The 27,748-nt window shown below is 38.0% G+C and overlaps 1 protein-coding gene across 7 annotated transcripts in view; it reads right to left on the reverse strand.

Annotated features, from left to right (window-relative positions):
- SENP5 (SUMO specific peptidase 5) overlaps nucleotides 1-27,748 on the reverse strand; it is a 116,664-nt gene that overhangs the window by 17,140 nt on the left and 71,776 nt on the right. For 6 of the 7 annotated variants that reach the window (XR_005022659.2, XR_005022658.2, XR_008997383.1 and 3 more), the window contains exons 7-8: nucleotides 3,611-3,748; nucleotides 890-973 (exon numbers count right to left, since the gene is read on the reverse strand). Coding sequence is in view for 4 of the 7 variants with exons in the window: in XM_036875167.2 (XP_036731062.2) it covers nucleotides 890-973; nucleotides 3,611-3,748 (222 nt within the window). In the remaining 3 variants the exon portion in view is untranslated. The remainder of the gene's footprint in view (nucleotides 1-889; nucleotides 974-3,610; nucleotides 3,749-27,748) is intronic. The other variant, XM_057501475.1, reaches the window with a different exon arrangement.

The following is a 27,748-nucleotide window of genomic DNA, read 5'->3' on the forward strand; positions in this document are numbered from 1 at the left end:
ATTTCCAAGTTCAATTCTTCTTTGAACTCATAGTAGGTTATTTAAAATGCAAAACAAGTTTAAAATGTAGCATTAATTCAGTTCAAGAATGAACAAATAATCTTGTCCCTTTGGGTCTCGGTTAAAGGTTTGTTTCAAGACGCTGCCTCTTTAACACTGTCAGTAATCCAGACAGACCTGACTCTACCAACAGTTTTGATGGCTTTGGGGAAGGTTACACCTAGGCTACACTTTTCTCACCTATAAAGATAATGCTTATCCCTAAAAGACCTGTCTACCTCACAGGTTGTAAAGACCAAATGAGAGATACATGAAAACACTCTAAAATTAATAAAGTAGTGACTATAAAGTGTAAGACACTGGTATTTGTGACAGGACAGAGGCTATGCCTGGGCACTGCCCCACTTAGAACTTTAATGTCTATGGGCCAAACACTGTGCTGCATCCAGACTGTGTTCAAACTGAAACACTCAGGCATTCCCCAAATGTCTGCAAAGTAGACCAGTGTACTTGCTCCCTTAGTGGGACAAATACTCATTTTTACTTGGGTCTGTATGGGTCATCTGGAAACAAAAGCCATGAAGCAAGAGGCAGGTGCTACCAAAAAGAAAAATATATACGTATAGTTCTATTTTTTCCTTTTTTTTTTTTTAATAGAGCAACTGTATCATTTGCAGCTGCCTCAGGGAGGAAGTGGCTGGATTTATTCCCAGCGCAGTGAGATGATGAATACTGAATGAAAGTTTTATTCTGAGCTGCTTTCCTGCAGCCCCCAGGCTCTCCCTTAGTAACTTCATCACCAGTGTTCAAATGCTTTTAAAGACACCCACCCCTTAGATAGTTCCATCCCCTTGACATGCCTGGGTTTTCATTTTTGTCATTTACTTACCTTTGTAACAGCAGTCTGCCAACCCTGAAGAAATTCAGGTCTATTTTTTTCTCTGGCTTCAGTCAGCAAATACTTTCTTATATTCTGGTTAAAAAGAAAGCACAACACAGATGCTGTGTTCCATCAGTTGGTGAAAAATGGAAATTGCCCACAGCAGACAGAAGCAAAGGAGGAGGCCTTGGCCCCACCATTGGGCAGACTATGCACTAAAGAATTTAAAGCTGGAATTTTATTTCAGACCTTTCACTTCATAGTTTTAAGAAAGACTCAGACCTTGTATACTCAGGTATGCACTTAAACTGTAGACATGGAATACATTTTTATTAGAACTTTTGTCTTTTCCAGCAGTAAATCAACTTGCTGAATTTGAAATGTAACTGAATACTGGCAAGACAAAAAGAAAGTCTTAATTACTGCCAATACTCCATAGAGGGAAAGAACCTGTCACAGAAATCACTAATAACTGAAACTAAATGAACATTATCTAGCCTTAGATATACTACATATTTTTGAATGCTGCAGGTAAAGATATTATCATTCAGTTTCTAGAAAGTTACACTTAAACCTATTCTGGATACTAAATACAGTTAAGTCCACTATGAAAAATCTCTATGAAGATGCAGTTTACTGGAGTTTCAATTTCTTCCTATGCCCTCAAGGGACCTCTTTGTGCATCTCTCTCTCTGAATCTCTTTGAAGGGTGAAGTCAGGGGTTATACGAATTAAACTGACCTCCCTGAAGGCAGAGAAGCGAAAGTATGTGTGTATGGGTATATATGCAGTATGCATTTGTATGTGCATATACATGGATGCATACATGTATTTTCTTTCCACATTATACTACATCATTCTGCAACTTGCTTTTCTAAACTTAGTATGTCTGGAAGATCTTTCCATGTTAGGACATGGAGATCTAAACTATTAATTGCTACAATCAGTTTAATAGTATAGTGTAGGTATTTTAGCTGTTCTGTTGGTAGAGCTAAATTCAGGTTTTTTCCATTTTTTACTACTGTCAGTAATGCAGTGCATATCCTAGTGCATGCCCCATCCTTGTGTGCATGTATAAGCATTTCTGTTGAGTAAATACCAAAAAATAGAACTGGTATGTAATAAGAGAGTCACCTTTTTAATTTATAATGCACTTAGAAATGATCAGAATTGCATTTTTCCCCAAATGGCTATGACACTATACTTCCACCAGAAAATAATGAGAATGCTTGTTTCTATTCACCCACATAAACAATAGCATCAAACTTTTCCTAATATAACAGGCAAAAATGGAATCCTAATGTGGTATTAATTTGCATTTCTATCTGGCAAGCCTGAGCATCTCTCCAATGTGTTTAATGGTTATTTGCATTTTTTCTGAAAAATTACTTATTTTAACCTTTGTCCATTCCTATTAATCCTTTTCCTTATTCATCTGTAGTTCTTTATACATTCTTGATAGTGACTATTGTGTATGTCACAAACATTTTGTCTATCCCTTGTCTTTTAACTTGATGGTACACAGGAGGATTAAATTATGGTATAGTCAAAATTTTCAATCTGTTCCTTTGTTTTGCTTTTTTGGTTCTAGGTAAGAAGGCCTTCCCTACTCTAAGAACATAACACATCTATGTCTTATTGTAAATCTTATAGTTTTGTGTTTTATATTTAGGTCACTGTTTCATCTGGAATTTGTTGCTTTTTTTTTTTTAAGTATGAAGTTAAAGGATGTATAGTTTACCTGCCCAAACTTTTCCCAGTGGCATATATTGAACAGCCTGTCCTTTCCCAACTTAATCATATATTAAATTCCCACACATACATGAGTTGTTTCTAGATTGTCTCTGCTGTTTCACCAATCTACTTGTCTACTCCTGAGCCAAAAATCAATAGTTTGTGATATGGTTTGACATCTAGTAGACCTAATATTCATTCCTTCATTGTTCTACTTCAAAAATGTTTTAGCTGTTTATGCACATGAATTCTGCAATATGAATTCTAGGACAAGCTTATCAGATTTCATTCAAAATGCTGTTGGGAAACTGATTTGGATAGAAATTGGTATATTCAGTTTGGGGAGAGTTGATCTCTTTAGAATGTTGAATATGCCTTATCTTTCCATCTATTCAGATTTACTTTAAATATTTTATTAGAGTTTTCATCTTAAAGAGCTTTCATGTTTTTTGCTGGGGTATATCCCTGGGTAGTTTATGTATTTGTTGCTTTTTTGAAAATGTAGCCTATCTTCAGTTACTTTTTCTAGCTGATTCGTGCTAGTGCAGGAAAAGCAGGAAACCTATGTATTTTTCTTGCTTTATATCCCACCATCTTGTTGGAACTCTTGCTAGCTGAATGCTAATATTTTGTCAGTGATTCTCTTGGTTACAATTCATTCTACCTAAGTTATTTTGAAGATACAAGCCAATTTTAGCTCTAAAAGAAACCAAGGAAAATTACTTCTATCCACATTCAGCATGTAGTTTTAAGGGGACAGCAGAAAAAATGTGGCAAAATCCAAACAGGGTATGTATCTTAGAGAGGGTTCCAGATTGTAGACAGTAACCTCTCCCCACCTGGAGATGATTCTTGTAGTTCTTTTCTCTGACAACATTAAATTAGAGGGCTCTCATAACAGAAATGGATCTTCTCTGATACTGATTTCTGTTCTACATAGAACTAACTATTTGATCAGTCATAAGGTAAATGAAAAAACAGGCAGTGTAAACTTACCTCTACGCAAAATTTAAAATGAATACCTTGGGAATCATAAAAAGAAATAATTCTATTAGAGAGTGTCACAGTAATAAGAGACCAGTGGACTTCCAGGTGAATGGGAATCAACAGGAGACTCTTTTTAAACAAATCCACCTGATTAAGAAAAGAAAAAGAAATGCAGCCATCATGACAGGCTATCCAAACAAACAACAAATAGCAGCTTCCATTAACTGACCTTTGACCTGCCCATGGTCATAAAACTAGGAAGTGGTGAAGCCAGAATCTGAATCTAGGTCTTAGTCTAAAGCCCATGCCTGTAACTTCTAAGCTACAACACACAACACTAAGAAAACTGAAGATAAAAAAGCACGATTTTCTATTTAGTCAGCCAAACCTGTGCAGCAACTGCCTAGTTAAGACTTGGCTCCTTATTTTTATGCTTAGCTGATTTTCTTCTGTATATATTTGAACTAGATGCAATTCTTATTTAGGAAGGAACTGGAGTATATTAGAAAACAGCATAGGCTATATGCCTTCTGTCTTTCCACAGACTCAGTGTAGTAGTTAAAATCATGGGCTGTGAAGTAAATCTGGTTGAGTTCAAATTGTGGCCATTCCACTTATTGGCCAGATGACTTTGGCAGTTTTTGTAGCTTCTTTGTGCCTTGATTTCCTCAATTATAAAATACAGATAATAACAGGCACCTACCTTAAGAAACTGTTTAGAGTGACAATACATGTAAAATGCATTAACTGTGCTTATTACATTATATGTAGCCAATAAATCTTAGCTATTATTATTACTACATCTTGAGAGTCCCCCAGATGTAGAGATTAAGTATTGTTCATAATTCTTTACACATCCTTTACACCCTAATTCATCCCTTATATCCTGATAGATACATATCCTTTACAATCTAGAAATATGCTATTACACTCAAAATCCCAGTTATGGATTGGATGATAAGGTAATAGGTGCTCAATAAGCATTTGTAAAAGAATTTAAGAATTTCTTTTTTTTTTCCAAGTATTTTAGTGACTCCTTCAGTTAAAACAATTACAAGGTTATTTTAAACTATGTCAGATTTTTAGAAACTATTTCTCAAGCCTTCCTTGATTTCTAATATTCAGATAATGTCCTGCTTTAGACGAATATTCTACTAATCTACATGACCTTGGAGCAAAGTGCTTTAGCACCTCTGCTTTTCAGTTTCAGCATCCATAAACCTGAGTGGTGAGGTGGACAGAAGGAATTATCAGATAGGAGAGACAACTGATCCTTTCCAGCTCAAAACTGAGTATCTAAAACAAGGAATCATCTTTAAAATACAGACTTAAGTAACATGAAATTTACTTCTCAAAAAGAAACTTTTTCTTAATTATAAAACAATTTTTAAAAATTAAATTTAGAAAATACAAATACACTTCAGTGTCTATCTTTCCAGATCTTTTTCTTTTTAATATATTTTTTACACACATACAATTTAATGCATATAATTAAGAGTGATGTGTTTGGCAGATTGTATTTTTGGTCCCAATTATTTGTTATCCTTCCTTTAAGATGATTGTGCAGAACTGCCTATTGCCATGTGGTTTCACTGCCCCTTGTAGGGGAGAAATGTAGTCCTGTCATGTGATTTGCTTTAAATGCATTGTAAACAGGTTGCTTATGCCATGACTAAGTTTAAACTTCAGGACCCACCATGTAGCCCTGAGACTACCATATCTCAAAATTAGGTGCTGCTCCTTCAGTATGGGCCCTATTTAAGGAATAAAGATGAAAAACCATAGGACCATCTCCTTAGATGCACGAAAAACTATTTGCTAAAACTCAATAACCATTTATAATTTAAAACTCTCAGCAAACTACAAATAGGAGAGAACCTGACAGAAAGCATCTATAAGCTACATCATAAATAGTAGCAAAAGCTTAATGCTTTCCTCCTAAGATTGAGAAAAAGATAAAGATTTCCTCACTACTTCTATTCAACATTGTACTAGAAGTCATAGCCGGTGCAGTGAGGTAAGAAACAACTGATACACAGTTTAGAAAAGAAAATAATAAAACAGTCACTGTATACAGACATGACTGCCTATGAAAATCTCACAGAATCGATAACAAAGCTCCTACAATTAGTGTGTGATTTTGGCACAGGCATAGGATATAAAATCAACATACAGAAATCAATTTCTATAGTAGCAAATCAGTGGAAGATAGCATTTTAAAAAGTTCGTGACAACTTTAGAAGTATGAAATACTTAGGAATATGTTTTTAAAATATGTGTAGGATCTGTAAACTAAGAATTACAAAATATTACTGAGAAAAACTAAAGACTCAAATAAATGGAAAACATACCATAAAGGCTGTGAGACTTAATATTGTTAAAATGTCCATTCTCCCCAAATGGATTTATACATTAAACACAGTCACAATCATAATCTAGCAGGTGTGTTTAAAAACGTTCACAAGATGATTCTACAATTTATATGGAAATACAGAGGACTTAGAATTGCCAAAATCATTTAGAAAAAGGATGATAAAGCTGGCCAACTTACACTGATTTCAAGGCAAACTAAAAAGTTACAGTGATCAAGATAGTATGGTATTTGTGTAAGAACAGAGATCAATGTAAAAACATAATCCAGAAATACACTCACAGTATATGTGGCCAACTGACCTTCTACAAATGTGCCAAAGCAAATGGAGAAAGAGAAGTTTTTTCAGCAAATACATTAAACAAATGGAAAATTGTATGGAGGAGCAAAAAATTTAAACAACTTTGATCCAGAAACTCGGTTTTTATCTTACAGAAAAATTGAGATGCATCAGAGATATAAATGTAAAACCTAAAGCTATAAACCTATTAGAAGAAAACATGAAGTTAATTATTTTTAGACTGAATATAGAAAGCAAGAACTATAAAAGAAAGGAGTATGGTAAATTAGACTTCATCAAAACTTAAAATCTCCACTCATAAAAAAGCATGGATAAGTAGAAAGAACAGGTCCAAGGTGGTATATAAAGAACATGAACGTGGTTCCTCTCACATATATACAAAATCACCTATACATACAGCAGTTCAACCTGAGGAAGAACTGAGCTGTGAGTAAAGACCTGCACACTGAAAGATAAAAAGACCTCATAAAAACATGCAGGAGAGGAAGAAGCCAAGATGGCGGCGTGAGTAGGACAGTGGAAATCTCCTCCCAAAAACACATATATTTTTGAAAATACAATAAATACAACTATTCCTAAAAAGAGAGACCAGAAGACACAGGACAACAGCCAGACTACATCCACACCTGTGAGAACCCAGCACCTCATGAAGCGGGTAAGATACAAGCCGCAGCCTAGCAGGACCTGAGCAACATGCCTACCCCAGCTTCCCGGCGGGAGAACAGGAGTCGGAGTGGGGAGGGAGAGGGACCCCAGGACTGCTAAATACGTAGCCCTAGCCATCTGCACCAGGAGTGCAGACACACAGTGTGCGGTGTGCTGGATACTAGGGAAACGGGACAGTAAAATCTGCGAGTGGGTCCCCACAGCCGGCGCCCCTGGGAAAAAAGAAAAGTGAGTGCTTTTTGAAAGTCCTAAAGTGACAGAGGCCTCACAGCTGGATGGAAGCATTCTGGCGCAATCAGCCCAGCAGCTGGGAATCCCAGGGAACTCAGGGCGCCCTAACCCCTGGGTTGCAGCCCAGCTTGGGGGCCCCTTATGGTAATAAACAGCCTCCCGCCCATTCTGCCTCTGTCATGGCCCCACCATAGCAGAGGAGCAGCCTGAAAGCAACCACGCTTACAGCAACCGCGGAGCTTAACTCCACAGTGGCCGGGCAAGAATCAGAGACCCTGCTGTGCGCAGCTACCTAGCACAAGCCACTAGAGGTTGCCATTCTCCCAGGAAAGGAAGGCCAGGAGCAAATGGAAAGGATCTTGGTTCTCCCAGCTGACACATGTGCCAACTACTTACAACTACCTCTATTGCCATGAAAAGGCAGACGAATTTGATACAGACCAGACTACCCCAGACAACCTCCCCTGAGAAGGAATCTGGGGAGATAGACCTAACCAATCTTCCTGAAAAAGAATTCAAAATAAAGGTCATAACTGTGCTGATGGAGCTGCAGACAAATATGCAACAGCTAAGAAGGGAGAATACAGAAATAACATAATCTCTGGAAGGACTTAAAAGAGGAATGGATGAGATGCAAGAGGCCATTAATGGAACAGAAATCAGAGAACAGGAGCACAGAGAAACTGATGCAGAGAAAGATAAAAGGATCTCCAGGAATGAAAGAATATTAAGAGAACTGTGTGACCAATACAAAAGAAACAATGTCCGCAGAAGAAGAGAGAAAAAGGAATACAGAATGTCTTTGAAGAAATAATTGCAGAAAAATTCCCCAAACTGGGGAAGGAAATAGCCTCTCAGACCACAGAAGCACACAGAACTCCCAACACAAGGGACCCAAGGAGGACAACACCAAGACACACATAATAATTAAAATGGCAAAGAACAAGGACAAGGACAGAGTAGTAAAGGCAGCCAGAGAGAGAAAAAAAGTCACCTACAAAGGAAACCCGTCAGGTTATCATCAGACTTCTCAACAGAAACCTTACAGGCCAGAAGAGAATGGCATGATGTATTTAATGCAATGAAACAGAAGGGCCTTGAACCAAGGATACTGTATCCAGCAGGATTATCATTTCAATATGAAGGAGGGATTAAACAATTCCCAGACAATGCAAAAGTGAAGGGAATTTGCCTCCCACAAACCACCTCTACAGGGTATTTTAGAGAGACTGCTCTAGATGGAAGCCCACATAAGGCTAAACAGATACCACCAGAGAAAATAAAATCACAGCAAAGAAAGCAGAACAATCAAATACTAACTAAAGGCAAAAAAAATCAACTACCCACAAAAGCAGTCAAGGAAACACAAAAGAGCACACACACAAAAAAAAACACCTGACATAAAGAATGGAGGAGGAGGAATAAGAAGGGAAAGAAATAAAGGAATAAAGAAACTGTGTTTATAATAGCTCAATTAAGTGAGTTAAGTTAGACAGTAAGATAGTAAGATAGTAAAGATCTTAGTAAAAGATAAGATAGTAAAGATAGTAAAAGACAGTAAGATAGTAAAGAAGCTAACCTTGAACCTTTAGTCACCACGAACCAGAAGCCTGCAATGGCAATAAGTACATATTTTTCAATAATCACCCTAAATATAAATGGACTGAATGCACCAAGCAAAAGACACAGAGTAACAGAATGGATAAAAAAGCAAGACCCATCTATACGCTGCTTACAAGAGACTCACCTCAAACCCAAAGACATGCACAGACTAAAAGTCAAGGGATGGAAAAAGATATTTCATGCAAACAACAAGGAGAAAAAAGGTGTTGCAGAACTAGTATCAGACAAAATAGACTTAAAAACACAGAAGGTCGCAAGAGACAAAGAAGGACATCATATAATGATAAAGTGGTCAGTCGAACAAGAGGATATAACCATTATAAATATATATGCACCCAATACTGAAGCACCAACATATGTGAAACAAATACTAACAGAATTAAAGGAAAAATAGAATGCAATGTATTTATTTTAGGAACCTTCAACACACCACTCACTCCAAAGGACAGATCCACCAGACAGAAAATAAGTTAGGACACAGAGGCACTGAACAACACACTAGAACAGATGGACCTAATAGACATCTATAGAACTCTACACCCAAAAGCAACAGGATACACATTCTTCTCAAGTGCACATGGAATATTCTCCAGAACAGACCACATACTAGGCCACAAAAAAAGCCTCAGTAAATTCATAAAGACTGAAATTCTACCAATCAACTTCTGAGACCACAAAGGGATAAAACCAGAAATAAATTGTACAAAGAAAGCAAAAAGGCTCACAAACACATGGAGGCTTAACAACATACTCCTAAATAATCAATGGATCAATGACCAAATTAAAATGGAGATCCAGCAATATATGGAAACAAATGACAACAACACAAAGCCCCAACTACTGTGGGACACAGCGAAAGCAGTCTTAAGAGGAAAGTATATAGCAATCCAGGCATATTTAAAGAAGGAAGAACAATCCCAAATGAATAGTCTAATGTCACAATTATCGAAACTGGAAAAAGAAGAACAAAGGAGGCCTAAGGTCAGCAGAAGGAGGGACATAATAAAGATCAGAGAAGAAATAAATAAAATTGAGAACAATAAAACAATACAAAAAAATCAATGAAACCAAGATCTGGTTCTTCGAGAAAATAAACAAAATAGATAAGCCTCTAGCCATACTTATAAAAAGAAAAAGAGAATCTATACACATCAACAGAATCAGAAATGAGAAAGGAAAAATCACGACGGATTCCACAGAAATACAAAGAATTATTAGAGAATATTTCAAAAAACTATATGCTAACAAGCTGGAAAACCTATAAGAAATGGACAACTTCCTAGAAAAATACAACCTTCCAAGACAGACCGAAGAAGAAACAGAAAAATCTAAACAGACCAATTACCAGCAAAGAAATTGAATCAGTAATCAAAAAACTACCCAAGAGCCAAACTCCCGGACCAGATGGATTTACCACAGAATTTTATCAGACACACAGAGAACACATAACACCCATTCTCCTTAAAGTTTTCCAAAAAATAGAAGAGGGAATACTTCCAGACTCATTCTACGAAGCCACCATCACCCTAATACCAAAACCAGGCAAAGAGCCCATGAAAAAAGAAAACTACAGACCAATGTCCCTGATGAACATAGATGCAAAAATACCCAACAAAATATTAGCAAACTGAATTCAAAAGTACATCAAGAGGGTCATACACCATGATCAAGTGGGATTCATCTCAGGGATGCAAGAATGGTACAACATTCGAAACTCCATCAACATCATCCACCATATCAACAAAAAGGACAAAAATCACATGATCATCTCCATAGACGCTGAAAAAGCATTCGACAAAATTCAACATCCATTAAACTCTCAACAAAATGGGTATAGAGGGCAAGTACCTCAACATAATAAAGGCCATATATGAAAAACCCACAGCCAACATAATACTGAACAGCGAGAAGGTGAAAACATTTCCTCTAAGATTGGGAACAAGACAGGGATGCCCACTCTCCCCACTGTTATTCAACATTGTACTGGAGGTCCTAGCCACAGCAATTAGACAAAACAAAGAAATACAAGGAATCCAGATCAGTAAAAAGAAGTCAAACTTTCACTATTTGCAGATGACATGATATTGTACATAAAACCCTAAAGACTCCACTCCAAAACTACTAGAACTGATATCAGAATACAGCAAAGTTACAGGATACAAAATTAATACACAGAAATCTGAGGCTTTCCTATATACTAACAATGAACTAATAGAAAGAGAAACCAGGAAAACAACTAGACATTCTTAAGAGAAATTAAAGAGGACACTAACAAATGGAAACTCATCCCATGCTCTTGGCTAGGAAGAATTAATATTGTCAAAATGGCCATCCTGCCTAAAGCAATATACAGATTTGATGCAATCCCTATCAAATTACCAGAAACATTCTTCAACTAACTAGAACCAATAGTTCAAAAATTCATATGGAAACACCAAAGACCCGGAATAGCCAAAGCAATCCTGTGAAGGAAGAATAAAGTGGGAGAGATCTCGCTCCCAACTTCAAGCTCTACTACAAAGCCACAGTAATCAAGACAATTTGGTACTCGCACAAGAGCAGAGCCACAGACCAGTGGAACATAATAGAGTCTCCAGACATTAACCCAAACATATATGGTCAATTAATATATGATAAAGGAGCCATGGACATACAATGGGGAAACGACAGCCTCTTCAACAGCTGGTGTTGGCAAAACTGGACAGCTACATGTAAGAGAATGAAACTGGATCACTGTCTAACCCCAAACACAAAAGTAAATTAGAAATGGATCAAAGACCTGAATGTAAGCCATGAAAGCATAAAAGTCTTAGAAAAAAACAGGCAAAAATCTCTTGGACATAAACATGAACAACTTCTTCATGAACATATCTCCCCGAGCAAGGGAAACAAAAGCAAAAATGAACAGGTGGGACTACATCAAGCTGAAAAGCTTCTGTACAGCAAAGGACACCATCAATAGAACAAAAAGGTATCCTACAGTATGGGAGAATATATTCATAAATGACAGATACAATAAACGGTTGACATCCAAAATATATAAAGAGCTCACGCAATCTGAACAAACAAAAAGTAAATAATCCAATTAAAAATTGGGCAGAAGAGCTGAACAGTTCTCCAAAGAAGAAATTCAGATGGCCAACAGGCACATGAAAAGATGCTCCACATCACTGATCATCAGAGAAATGCAAATTAAAACCACAATGAGATATCACCTCACACCAGTTAGGATGGCAAACATCCAAAAGACAAACAAGAAGTGTTGGCGAGGATGTGGAGAAAGGGGAACGAAGCCTCTCTTACACTGTTGGTGGGAATGTAAACTACTTCAACCATTGTGGAAAGCAGTATGGAGGTTCCTCACAAAGCTCAAAATAGAAATACCATTTGACCCAGGAATCCCACTTCTAGGAATTTACCGTAGGAATGCAGCAGCCCAATTTGAAAAAGACAGATGCACCCCTGTGTTAATCGCAGCAGTATTTACAATAGCCAAGAAATGGAAGCAATCTAAGTGTCCATCAGTAGATGAATGGATAAAGATGTGGTACATGGAATATTATTCAGCCATTAGAAGAAAACAAATTGTACCATTTGCGACAACATGGATGGAGCTAGAGGGTATTATGTTCAGTGAAATAAGCCAAGTGGAGAAAGACAAGTACCAAATGATTTCACTCATATGTGGAGTATAAGAACAAAGGAAAAACTGAAGGGACAAAACAGCAGCAGAATCACAGAACCCAAGAATGAACTAAGTTACCAAAGGTAAAGGGACTGGGAAGGATGGGTGGGAAGTGAGGGAGAAGGGGGGGGAGAAGAAAGGAGGCCTTGTGATTAGCATGTATAATGTGGGGGGGATTCACCGGAAGGGCTGTGCAACACAGAGAAGACAACTAGTGATTTTACAGCATCTTACTACACTGATGGACAATGACTAATGGGGTATGTGAGGGGGACTTGGTGAAGGGGGGAGTCTAGTAAACATAATGTTCCTCATGTAATTGTAGATTAATGATACCAAAATTTAAAAAAACCAAACAAAGGAGAGATGGTAGACCAGTAAGAGGGAGACCCACCCCCAACACAGCCCTGCACCTGGGAGGGATATTGCTGAGGAACATGAGTGCAGATTCACCTGCCCTGAAGGACAGAAAAACTGTTATTTAAAGGGCAACCACACTGTAAGTGAAGGAAACTAATTTTCAGAACTAAAGCTGTTGCCAAATGGCAGGGGAACTACTAGAATTCTCCCCAGGATTGGAAGTGCTGGTAAGCACCATTGCTTATATCCCAGCACATTAATTGTGCAAATGGGAGCAGGGTAAGTGAACACACACACCAGCTCTAAACACCAAGGTAGCCTCCTAGCCCCCACCCACACCCAGATACACCCACCAGATATCCAGCAGTTGCACCAATGTGGCAGCAGGATGGCACTCAGTGGATTCACCCAACCATGCCCCTTTTGACTCCAATCTCCTGCCAGCATAGCCCCAACCAACACCTACCCAGGAGGACTCAGGATTTTGCCCCTCCGGCACAGCCCAGCCAGTGCCCACTTGACAAGACAGGCACCAGGACACCCAGGCCCATGCCTACCCAGTCACCAGCCAGCCAAAACTGCTAGGCTCACACAGTCTACCCAGGAGATATTCCTATACAAGGCCACACACCTTCAAGACTGGGAGAGGTAGCCCTTTTTGCTTAATCCATAAAAACAAACATAAAAGTCAAACAAAATGAGACAAAAAAATATGCTTGACAAGAGTATGTTTGACACCAAAGGCAAAACAGTAAAAGAACTAAATGAAATAGTTAAGCAATCTACCTGATCAAGAGTTCAAAATAAGTTATAAAGATGCTTTAGATCAAAGACAGAATCCTAAGAGCAGCAAGAGTAAAGTTACAAGTTACAAGAGAAACCCCATAAGGCTGTCAGTTGATTTTTCAGCAGACACTCTACAGCCCAGGAGGGAGTACATGATATATTCAAAGTGCTGAAAGGAAAAATCAAGAATACTCTACCCAGCAGGATTATCATTCACAACTGAAACATAAAGGACTTCCCAGATAAACACAAGTTAAAAGAGTTCACTACTACTAAACCAGCCTTGCAAGAAATGTTAAAAGGAATTCATTAAGAGGAAAACAGAAAGGTTATAACTGGAAGCAAGGAAATTATGAAAAAATTGCAGTGGTAAAAGCAAACATATGTAAAGGCAGTAGATCAATCACTTCTTAAAAGCTAGCATTAAGGTTAAAATGCAAAAGTAGTAAAATCTCCTTCTAAAAATTAGTTAAGGGAATCAATAAATCACTAAATGAAAAAGTGTAATAGATATCATCATATATATAAAACATGGAGGAGGAAGAGTAAAAAATGTAGTGCTTTTAGAATACATTTAACTTTAAGCAACCATCAACCTAGCCTGCTATATGCATAAAACATCATATATAAACCTCATGGTAACCACAAACCAAAATATTAAAAAGAGAAAGGAATCTAATCATAACGCTAAAGACATCATAAACAAAGGAAGAGAGAAGAAAGGATCAAAGAATGACAAAAGTAACCAGAGAGCATTCAGCAAAATGGCAGTAAGTACATACCTAGCAATAATTAGTTTAAATGTAAAAGGACTAAATATTCCAATCAAAAGAAACAGGGTGACTGGATAAAACACAAGACCCATCTCTATGCTGCCTACAGGGACACTTTAGAACTAAAGACACACACAGATTGGAACTGAAGGTATGATAAAAGATAGTCCATGCAAATAGAAATGAATAAAAAAAAAGCTATAGCAGTAGTACTTTTATCAAAACTGACTTTAAAACAAAGACAGTAGCAAGAGACAAAGAAGGACATTATATAACAAGGGCTCAGTCCAGCAAGAAGATGAAACAACTGTAAATATGTACGCACCCAACAGAAGAACACCTACCTACATAGGGCAAATATTGACAGACACAACAAGAGAAAGTGGCATTAATACAGTAATGTATTTTGGGGGACTTTAACACCCCAGTTAAATCAATGGGTAGACATGAGACAGGAAATCAGTAAGGAAACAGTGGTTTTGAACAACATATATACAGAACATTACAACCAAAAATTGCAGAATGCAAATTCTTTTCAAGAGCACATAGAACATTCTCCAAGACAGATGACAACTAAGGTCATAAAAACGAGTCTCAATAAATTTAAGAAGACTTAAATTTATTGAGAAAATCATACTTTCTCCTACCACAATGGTATGAAAATGGAAAGCAATTTATGAAGAAAACTGGAAAAAATACAAAGACATAGCCTGATACTAAACAACCAATGGATCAATGAAGAAATCGAAGAGGAAATTAAAGTACTTGGAGAATAATGAAAATAGAAACACTGTAACAGTTCAGAATCTTTGGGCCACAGCCAAAGCAATTCTAACAGCAAAGTTTATATAAGCAGTACAGGTCTACCTCAAAAAACAAGAAAAGTCCCTAATAAACTATCTAACTAACCCTAGACCTAAAGTAACTGGAAAAAGAATAAATCCCAAGTTAGTAGAAGGAAGGAAAAAAGATCAAAGCAGAAATAAATGAAAAAGACTTAAATACAAAATATCCATGAAACTAAGAGCTTTTCAAAAAGATGAAATTAATAAACCTTTAGCTAAATCTAAATTCATCAAGGGAAAAAAGAAGATACAAATCAGAAATGAAGGAGAAGTTACAACTGCCACCACAGAAATACAAACAATTATAAGAGATTACTATGAAAAATTATATGGCAACATTGGACAACCTAAAAGAAATGGATAAATTCCTAGAAACATGCAATCTTTTACGAATGACCTAGGAAAAAAACAGGAAATCTGAACAGACTTGTCACTAGTAATGGAATTGAGTTAGTATTCAAAGAACTTCCAAAAAACAAAAGTCTAAGAGCAGATGGTGTCACAGAATTCTACCAAACATTTAAAGAATTAATGCCTATCCTTCTCTAACTAAAAACCGTGAAGAGGAAGGAAAGCATTCAGATTCATTCTACAAGGCTAGTGTCACCTTGGTATCAAAACCAGACAAAGACACTACAAAAAAAATTACAGACCAATATCCCTAATAAACTTAGATGCAAAAATCCTCAACAAAGTATTTTAGCAAACTAAATTTAAAAATACATCAAAAGGGTCATTCACCTTGACTGAGATTTATTCCAGGGACGCAAGGATGGCTCAACATATGCAAATCAACCAATGTGATACACCACATTAACAAAAGGAAGGATAAAAGATACATGATCATCTCAACAGATGAGGAAAAGCATGACAAAATTCAACATCCATTCATGATAAAATTCTCAACATTAATTGTGTAGAGATAACATATCTTAACATAATAAAGTCCACATATAATAAACCTACAGGTAACATCATACTAAATGACAAAAAGCTGAAACCTTTTCCTCCAAGATCAGGAACAAGACAAGGATGCCCACGCTCACCACTTTTATTCAACATCATACTGGAAGTCCTAGCCACATCAATCATACAAGATAAAAGAGATAAAAGGCATTCAAATTGGTAAGAAACAAGTAAAGCTGTCACTACTTGCAGATGATATACTACAATACATACAAAACTAACTCCACCTAAAAACTATTAGAACTAATGAATGAATACAGGAAAGTTGCAGGATAAAATCAACACAAAGAAATCTATTACATTTATATACCCAAATAATGAGCTAACAGAAAGAGAAATGAAGAAAACAACCCCATTTACGATTTTATTAATAAAAAATAAAGTACCTAGGAATAAATCTCACCAAGGATGTGAAAGACCTATACACTGAAAACTGTAGACACTGATGAAAGAGACTGAAAACAACACAAATAAATGGAAAGATACTCTATGCTCATGGTTAGAAACCACAATGGTAATAAATTAAAATTGCCCTACTACCCAAAGCAATCTACATGCAATCTCTATCAAAATACTAATGGCATTTTTCACAGAACTAGAGCACATAATCCTAAAATTTGTAAGGAACCACAAAAGACTGAATATCCGAGGCAATCTTGAGAAAGAGGAACAAAGCTGGAGATATTACAATCCCTGACTTGATTATACTACAAAGCTATAGTTACCAGAACAGTATGGTACTGACACAAAAAAACAGATACACAGAGCAATGGGACAGATTAGAAAGACAAGAAATAAACCCACATTTATAGTCAATATCTATAACAAAAGAGGCAAGACTATACAACAGGTCAATGACAGTCGCTTCAATAAATGGTGTTTGGAAAAGTGCACAATTACATTCGGAAGAATGAAACTGGATCACTTACTTACATCATACACAAAAACAAACTCAAAATGGGTTAAAGACCTAAATATAAGACCTGAAACCATAAAACTCCTAGAAAAAAGACAGGCACTAAACTCCTTCACACAAGCATTAGCAATTTTTCCTGGACACATCTCTCCAGGCAAGGGAAACAAAAGCAAAAATAAACAAATGGGACTACATCAAACCAAAAAACTCCTGCACAGCAAAGGAAAGCATCAACAAAATGAAAAGGCATGCTACTGTATGGGAGTCTATATCTGCAAATGATATACACAATGAAGGGCTAATGTCCAAAATATATAAAGAACTCATACAACTCAACACGAAAAATGGCCAGAGGACCTAAACAGACATTTTCCCAAAGAAAATATACAAATGGCCAACAAATGAAATGATGCTCCATATCACTAATCATCAGGGAAATGCAAATTAAAACCACACTGAGGTATCACTTCACACCAAAGTAGTTAATATTAACAAGACAAGAAATAACAAGCATTGGCAACGATGTGGAGAAAAGGGAATCCTTGCACACTTTTAGTGAGAATATAAATTGGTCTGGCCACTGTGGAATGCAGTATGAAGATTTCTCAAAAATCTGAACATAAATATAATATGACCCATTAATTCCACTTCCAGGAATGTACCCAAAAACAACATCACTAATTTGAAAAGATACATGCACTCCTTTGTATATTGTAGCATTATTTACATAGCCAAATATGAAAGCAACCTAAGTGTCCAGCATTAAACAGATGGATAAAGATGTGGTACACACACACACATACACACACACAATGAAATCTTGCCATTTGTGACAACATATGTGTACCTAGAAGGTATTTAAATGAATTAAGTCAGAGAAAGAAAATACGATATGATTTCAAATATATGTGAAATCTAAAAAACAAAACAAAACAGAAATAAACTTATGAACACAGAGAATAGACTGGTGGTTGCCATGGGGAAGGGATGGGGACATGGGTGAAATACGTGCAGGTGGGAAAAGGAAGGATATATGATATCTTGATTTGGGTGATGGTTACATGTATGTGTGTATACACATACATATACACACATACATATATGTTTTATATAAATATAAATTCTTCAAGCTGTATAGTAACATTTATGCATTTTAAAGTACCTCAATGAAAAGAGTAGGAAAGCCACAGACTGAAAGAAAAATCACAAAAAACAGATTTGACAAAGGACTTATAGCCAGAACAACTCAGTAATAAGACTTTCTTAATTACAAACTTTTTCATTCATATCATTCACCCAATTTTTTCTAGGGAGTCAGTGAGGTATTATTGATTTGTAGACGCCCGTTACATATTAAGGCTATGAGTTCTGTGATATGAATGATCAATGTTTATTCCAGTTTACTATTTGTATATTTCTGTTACTCCTATTTTAAATGAAGAATTGCTTTTCTTTTCATAAAATTGATTTAATTCATTCTTTTAAAAAAATAGCATTTGACCTTGAAGTGTGCACAAAATGGACTTCACTGTTCTGAGACTATTTTTAAAAACTTCTGTTATGGGAGAAAAAAGATGGCGGTGTGAGAAGTGAGGCAGAAACCTATAAAAATGATATATAACATGAAAATACAGCAAATACAACTAATCCTGAAAGATCAACCATAAAGAAGACTGCAGCAGACTGCCTACATTGGGGGAAAAGAGAAGAGCTCATGGAAAAAGATAAAGTAGCAAAGCCATGAGACAGCAAGATCCAAGGCCTCCTGCCAACACCAACTCACTGGTGGGAGGAAGAGAAATGGAATGGGGAGGGAGTAGAAGACCAGGACTGCTAAACACCAACCACTAGAGATCTGCTCCAGGAGCACAAACCCACATTACATGGTGCTCTGGGGATTAGTGGGGTTGGAAAGAAAAGACAGGCAGAATATTTGGAGAGACTGAGATTCCATCCTCTTGTGGAGAACAGGTACCCACGATAGGCTACTTCAGGACAAAAGAAAGGCAGGCAGTTTGAAAGAATTCCCAATAGTGAGAGGGATGCTAAAGGGGCAATAATCACACAGAGCTTCCTGCTGAGGAGAAAGGAAAGGTGAACAAAATCATCCAGGCACACTGAGCCAGCAGGTTGGGAACTTACAGGAGCTTCAGGTGATCCATCCCCCTGGCTGGTGATGTAGCACTGAGGCCTATTACGATACACAGCTTGCCGCTCCTTCCTCCCAGCATGCACCGGTTCTCAAACCTGCTGCCCCAGCAATCATACTAATACAGCCAGAGGGCAGACCAACCTACACAGCAGCTAGAGGGGCATAAAGCACAGGCTCCTCCCTGTGCCCTCTGGCCCTCTGGCCGTGGTGGTGGAGGCAGGCATTGCACCTAGGGAGGAGGAAAGAGCTCTTTCCTCCTGGAAGGCACTAGCACTGCCCAGCTGAAATCCCTGCCATTGCTCCAGGGATGGGGCAGCTCCAGAGAGTACATCTTCTGGGCACTAGAGAGTGATACCTACATGAAGTTATTATTCCATAGTAATCATTGGAAATATGAAATGGCAGAAGAATCTGGTACAAACCAAAATTCCTCAAAGACCAGAAAGAGGGCTAAGTGAAACTGAAATCACCAATCTTCTTTATAACGATTACAAAATAAAAATAATAAACATGCCCACAAAGCCACAGAAGAATACTGAAGATCTCAGGTACGACTTGAAGAGACAGAAACTTTGAAAAATGCAGTGTCTGAAATGAAACATACAATAGAGGAATTTGAAATCAGATGAGATGAATGAGTTAGTAAATGAAATGGAAACCAGAGCACAAGAAAACAAGCTGAGGAACAGAGAGGAAAAAAGGAACTCTAGGACTGAAAGAATAATAAGGGAGTTATGTGACCACACCAAGCAAACAATATTTGCATAATAGGGGTACCAGAAGGGGAAAAGAGACAAAGGAATAGAAAGTCTCTTTAAGGAAATAATTCTGGAAAACTTCCCCAATCTGGGGAAGGAAACATATACACTCAGGTCATGGAAACACAGAGATCCCATAAGAAAAGGAACCCCAGGAAGACAAGACCAAGACATAATATAATTAAAATGGCAAAGATCAAGGATAAGGAGAGAGTGTTGAAAGTACCCAGAGAAGAGACACAGCAAGGAAGGCCATGTGTAGATCCCTGAAGGAGAGAGGCAGAGAGAGACTGCAGGGATGCAGCTAAAAGCCAAGAATCATAGAAGGCAATAAAAGGAGATGAGAAAGTAAATTTAAAGTCTAGGGGGCAGAGAGAATTAAAGATGGAGGCGTGAGAAGTGAGACAGAGGCTTCCTCCTAAAACTGCATATAATACAAAAATATAATTAATACTAACTAATCCTGAAAGAGCAATAGGAAAGAGGGCTGCACCAAACTGCATACACCTAGAGAAAAGAATAAACTTCACAGAACAGGGTAACGTACCAAAGCCATGGCCCTCCTGGACCCAAGGACTTCCCACACCCCAGCTCACCAGCAGGAGTAAGACAAACAGAGCGGGGAGGGAATGGAGGACTGGGATTGCTGAATACCTAACTCCAGAGATCTGCTCTGGGAGAACAAACCAACATTTCATGGTGCTTTCATGGTACTCTCCTGACTAGGGGGTTGGAAAGCTAAAACAGGCAGAATACCTGGAGAGACTGAGATTCCAGCCACTTGTGGGAAGCAGGGATCAATCCACGTTTGGCTGATCTGGGACAAAAGAAAGGCAAGTAGTCTGACAGACTTCCTAAAAGCAAGAGGGCTGCTAATGGGGCAAGGATTGCACAGAGCTTACTGCTCAGGAGAAAGGACAGGTAGACAAAATTGTTGGGGTGCACTCTGCCAAGGAGGTTGGGAACTTTCTTGATCTTCAGGCACTCCAGCTCCCTAGCTGGCTACACAGCTTGAAGGACCCCCTTCGAGATATGCAGCCTACTGCACCATTCTCCTGGCCAGCCCTACCTGGCTCGCAAACCAGGAAACCCTACCCTGGCATTAGTACAGCCAGAGGGAAGCCCCATCTACAGCTACTACAAACGCAAAGCACAGAGGCTTATACCTGTGTGCTTGGCCCACTGACTCTGGCAGTGGAGGCAAGCATAGCAGCCAGAAAGCAGGAAACAGCTCTTTCCTAACCCCAGGAAACACTACCGCTTCCCTGCTACCCCCAACATTGCTTCAGGGTCAGAGCAGCTCCAAAGAGTAGAGCTTCTGGGCACTAGAGGGACCCATATACAAATATGAAATGCCAAAAAAACCTGGTTCAATGTAAAATTATGAATGCAACACCTGACAAAGATTCAAATGAAGCTGACCTCGTAAAACTTCCTGAAAGGGATTTCAAAATAAAAATCATTAATATGCTCATGGAGGTACATAAAAATGTTCAACAACTCAGGAATGAATTCTGGTTGGAGATCCAATTATTGAGTGCACAATGGAGGGTATTAAAAGCAGATAACATATGGTGGAGGAGACGATAAATGAAATAGAAATTAGAGAGAAGGAACACAAAGAAGCTGAGGCAGAGAGAAAAGGGATCCTTAAGAATGAAAGAATATTGAGAGAACTGTGAGATCAATCCAAAACTAATAATATTTGCATTATAGGGGCACAAGAAGAAGAAGAGGGAAAAACAAAGAAAGTATTCTTGAAGAGGTAATTGCTGAAAACTTCCCCAATCTGGGGAGATAGTCTCTCAGGCCATGGAGCTGCACAGATCTCTGAACACAAAGAACCCAAAGAAGGCAACACCAAGACATATAGTAATTAAAATGGCAAAGATCAAGGATAAGGACAGAGTGTTAAAAACAGCCAAAGAGAGAAATAAGATCACATACAAAGGAAACTCCATCAGGCTATCATCAGATTTTTCAGCACAAACATTACAGGCCATAAAAGAGTGGCATGATGTATTTAATGCAATGATGCAGAAGGACCTGGAACCAAGAATACTTTCTCCGATTAGATTATCATTTAAAATTGAAAGAGGGATTAAACAATTTCCAGATAAGCAAAGGTGAGAGAATATACCTCCCACAAACCGTCTCAACACTGTGTTTCAGAGGGACTGCTATAGATGGCAGTGTTCCTAAGGTTTAACAGCTGTCACCAGAGGTAATAAAACCACAATAAAGAAAGTAGAATTGGTAATTACTAAGCAAATGCAAAATTAAATCAGCTATCCACAAAGACAATCAAGGGATTGACAAAGAGTACAGAATGATACCTAAAATGTAAAAAATGGAGGAGGAAGAAAAAGGAGAAGGAAAAAAGACCCTTGAGATTGTGTATGTAATAGCCTATTTAGTGAGTTAAGTCAGACTCTCAGATAGTAAGGAAGTTAACCTTGAACCTTTGGTAACCACGAATCTAAAGCCTGCAATGGCAATAAGTACGTACCTATCGATAATCACCCTAAATGTAAATGGACTGAATACACCAATCAAAAGACAGAGTCACTGAATGGATAAAAAAACAAGACCCATCTATAGGCTGCTTACAAGAGACTCACTTTAAACCCAAAGACATACACGAACTAAAAGTGAAGGGATGGAAAAAGATATTTCATGCAACTAATAGGGAGAAAAAAAGCAGGAGTTGCAGTACTTCTACCAGACAAAATAGACTTCAAAACAAAGTCACAAGAGACAAAAGGTCAATCCAACAAGAAGACATAACTGTTATAAATATCTCTGAACCCAACACAGGAGTACCAACATATGTGAAACAAATACTAACAGAAGTAAAAGGGGAAATAGAATGCAATGCATTCATTCTAGGAGACTTCAACACTCCACTCACACTGAAGGACAGATCAACCAGACAGAAAATAAGTAAGGAGACAGAGGCACTGAACAACACATTAGAACAGATGGATCTAACAGACATCTGCAGAACACTACACACAAAAGCACCAAAATACACATTCTTCACATGTGCACATGAAACATTTTCAAGAATAGATAATATCCTATGCCACAAAAAGAGCCTCGGTAAATTAACAAAGACTGAAATTGTACCAATCAGTTTCTCAGACCACAAAGGTATGAAACTAGAAATAACTTAGGCAAAGAAAATGAAAAATCCTACAAACACATGGTGGCTTCACAACATGCTCCTAAATAATCGATGGATCAATGACCAAATAAAAACAGAGATCAAGCAATATATGGACCCAAATGACAACAATAACTCAACACCACAAAATCTGTGGGACACTGCAAAGGCCGTGCTAAAAGTATATTGCAATACAGGCCTACCTCAGGAAACAATAACAATCCCATATGAAGACTCTAAACTCACGATTAACGAAACTTGAAAAAGAAGAACAAATGGAGGTGCAAAGTCAGTAGAAGGAGGGACATAATAAAGATTGGAACAGAAATAAATAAAATTGAGAAGAATAAAACAATAGATAGATTCAATGAAAGCAAAAGCTGGTTCTTCAAGAAAATACACAAAATAGATAAACCCCTAGCCAGTCTTTTCAAGAAAAAAAGAGAGTGACTCTCTGATTTATGTGTAAGGAAAAAACACTACAGACCTCACAGAAATACAAAGACTTGTTAGAGAATACTATGAAAAATTATATGCCAACAAACCGGAAAACCTAGAAGAAATGGACAACCTTCTGGAAAATACAATCTTTCAAGGCTGATGTAGGCAGAAAAAGAAATCTGAACAGACCAACTACCAGCAATGAAATTGAACTGGTAATCAAAAAACCTCCTAAGAACAAAACTCCTAGACCAGATGGCTTCACCGCTGAATTTCATAAAACATTTAGTGAAGACCTAATACCCATCATCCTTGAAGTTTCCCAAAGACACCACAAAAAAAAAAATTACACACCAATATACCTGATGAACACAGATGCAAAATCACTCAACAAAATATTAGCAAACCAAATTCATAAATACATTGTAAAGATCATCCACCATGATCAAGTAGGATTTATTCCAAGGATACAAGGATGGGACAACATTCCAAAATCCATCAACATCATCCACCACATCAACAAAAACAAGGACAAAAACCACATGATCATCTCTATAGATGCTGAAAAAGCATTTGACAAAATTCAACATCCATTCATGATAAAAATTCTCAACAAAATAGGGATACAAGGCAAGTACCTCAACATAATAAAGGCCATATATGAAAAACCCATAGCAACATTATATTTAACACCTAGAAGCTGAAAGCTTTTCCTTTAAAATCAGGAAGAAGACAAGAATGCCAACTCTCTCCACTTCTATTCAACATAGTAATGCAGGTACTAGCCACAGCTTTCAGACAACAACAAAGAAATGAAAGGCATCCAGATTGGCAAGGAAGGAGTTAAACTGTACCTGTTTGCAGATGACATTATATTGTACATAAAAAACCCTAAAGAAATCACTCCAAAACTACTAGATCTAATATCTGAATTCAGCAAAGTTGCAGGATACAAAATTAATACACAGAAATCTGTGGCATTCCTGTACACTAACAATGAACTAGCAGAGAGAGAAATCAGGAAAACAATTACATTCACAATTGCACCAAAAAGAATAAAATACCTAGGAATAAACCTAACCAAGGAAGTGAAAGACCTATACGCTAAAAACTACAAGACTCTCCTGAGAGAAATAAGATACCAATAAATGGAAACACATCCTGTTCTCACCGAAGGGAAAAATTAATATTGTTAAACTGACCATCCAGCCTAAAACAATCTAGATTCAATGCAATTCCTATCAAAATACAACAGCACTCTTCAATAAACTACAGCAAATAGTTCTAAAATTCATATGTAACCACAAAAGACAACAAACAGCCAAAGCAATCCTGAGAAGGAAGAATAAAGCTGGGGGGGATTATGCTCCCCAACTTCAAGCTCCACTACAAAGCCACAGTAATCAAAACAATTTGAAACTCAGACAAGAACAGACCCATAGACCAGTGGAACAGACTATAGAGAGCCCTGATATGAACCCAACCATATATGGTCAATTAATATATAATAAAGGAGCCGTGGACAAAGAACGAGAAATGACAGCCTCTTCAACAGCTGGTGTTGGCAAAAGTGGACAGCTACATGCAAAAGAATGAAACTGGATTACTGTCTAACTCCATACCCAAAAGTAAATTTGAAATGGATCAAAGACCTGAATGTAAGTCATGAAACCATCAAACTCTTAGAAGACAACATACACAAAAACCTCCTGAATATAAGCATGAGCAACTTCTTTGTAATCACATCTCCTCAAGCAAGGGAAACAAAAGTAAAAATGAACACATGGTACTCAAAACCCCGAATCTCAAGAGGAGCCAAGATGGTGGCATGAGTAGGGCAGTGGAAATGTCCTCCCAAAAACACAGATATTTTTGAAAATACAACAATTCCTAAAAGAGAGACCAGAAGATACAACACAACACCCAGGCTACATCTACATCTGCGAGAACCCAGCACCTCACGAAGGGGGTAAGATACAAGCTGCGGCTTGGCGGGACCTGAGCGTGCCCCCCAACCCCAGCTCCCCGGCAGGAGGAAAGGATTCAGAGCGGGGAGGGAGAAGGAACCCAGGACTACTAAATACCAGTCCTAGTCATCTGCACTGGGAGCACAGCCACATAGTGTGTGGTGAGCTGGATACTAGGGAAATGGAACAGTAAAAGCTGCAAGTGGGTTCCCAGAGCCGACACCCCTGGGACAAAAGAAAAGCGACTGCTTTTTGAAAGTCTTATAGGGAAAGGGGCCTCACAACTGGATGGAAGCGTCCCGGCACACTCAGCATCTGGGAATCCCAGGGAACTCCGGGAGCCCTGATCGTCTGGGAGGTACCGGAGCTCTGAGGCCCCTCACGGCAATACAGAGCCTCCGGCCATTCCCCCTTGGGTGTGGACCAACCATAGCAGAGGAGCAGCCTGAGAGCAGCTGTGACCACATCAACTGCCCAGAGGCTCCTCCATAGCCACCCAGGCCCGACTCGGAGGCCCTGTTGTCACGCAGCTTCCCAGCACAAGCCACTAGGGGACGCCATTCTCACAGGAGAGGAAGGCGATGAACAAGCGAGAAGGGACTTTGTTCTCCCAGCTAACACATGTGCCAACTGCCCACGACTACCTCTATCACCATAAAAAGGCAGAAGAATTTGATCCTGACAAGAATAACCCAGACAACCACTGAGAAGGAGCCAGGAGAGATAGATTTAACTAATCTTCCTGAAAAAGATTTAAAAATAAAGGTCATAACCATGTTGATGGAGCTGCAGAGAAATATTCAAGAGCTAATGGATGAAGTTTGGAGGATGACTACAGAAATAAAACAATCTCTGGAAGGACTTAAGAGCAGACTGGATGAGGTGCAAGAAGCCGTTAATGGAATAGAAATCAGCTAACAGGAACACAGAGAAGCTGATGCAGAGAAAGATAAAAGGATCTCCAGGAATGAAAGAATATTAATAGAACTGTGTGATCAATACAGAAGGAACAATGTCCGCATTATAGGGGTACCAGAAGAAGAGGAGAGAGAAAAAGGGATAGAAAATGTATTTGAAGAAATAATTGCTGAAAACTTTCCCAAACTAGGGGACGAAATAGTCAGTCAAACCACGGAAACACACAGAACTCCCAACACAAGGGACGGAAGGAAGACAACACCAAGACACACACTAATTAAAATGGCAAAGAGCAAGGAAAAGGAAGAGTATTAAAGGCAGCCAGAGAGAGAAAAAAGGTCACTTACAAAGGAAAACCCATCAGGCTATCATCAGACTTCTCAACAGAAACCTTACAGGTCAGAAGAGAGTGGTACGATATGTTTAATGCAATGAAACAGAAGGGCCTTGAACCAAGGATACTGTATCCAGTACAATTACCATTTCAACATGAAGGAGGGATTAAACAATTCCCAGACAAGCAAAAGTGAAGGGAATTTGCCTCCCACAAACCACCTCTACAGGGTATTTTAGAGGGACTGCTCTAGATGTAAGCACTCATAAGGCTAAATACATGTCACCAGAGAAAACAAAATCACAGCAAAGAAAGCAGACCAACCAAATAAATAAACCAAAACTAACTAAAGGCAAAAAATAAAATCATCTACTCACAAAAGCAGTCAAAGGAAACACAAAGGAGCACAGAATAAAACACCTAGCATATAAAGAATGCAGGAGGAATAAGAAGGGAGAGAAATAAAGAATCATCAGACTGTGTTTATAATAGCTCAATAAGCAAGTTAAGTTAGACAATTAGATAGTAGAGAAGCTAACCTTGAACCTTTGGTAACCACAAATCTAAAGCCTGCAATAGCAGTAAGTACATATCTTTTGATAATCACCCAAAATGTAAATGGACTGAATGCACCAATCAAAAGACACAGAGTAATAGAATGGATAAAAAAGCAAGAACCATTTGTGCTGCTTACAAGACAGACACCTCAAACCCAAAGACATACACAGACTAAAAGTCAAGGGATAGAAAAAGATATTTCATGCAAACAACAGAGAGAAAAAAGTAGGTATTGTAGTACTAGTTACAGACATAAATATGTATATACTCAATACAGGAGCATGAACATATGTGAAACAAATACTAACAGAATTAAAGGAGAAAATAGAA

Source organism: Manis pentadactyla, chromosome 1 (assembly GCF_030020395.1).
Source record: "Manis pentadactyla isolate mManPen7 chromosome 1, mManPen7.hap1, whole genome shotgun sequence".
Classification (NCBI taxonomy): Eukaryota; Metazoa; Chordata; class Mammalia; order Pholidota; family Manidae; genus Manis; species Manis pentadactyla.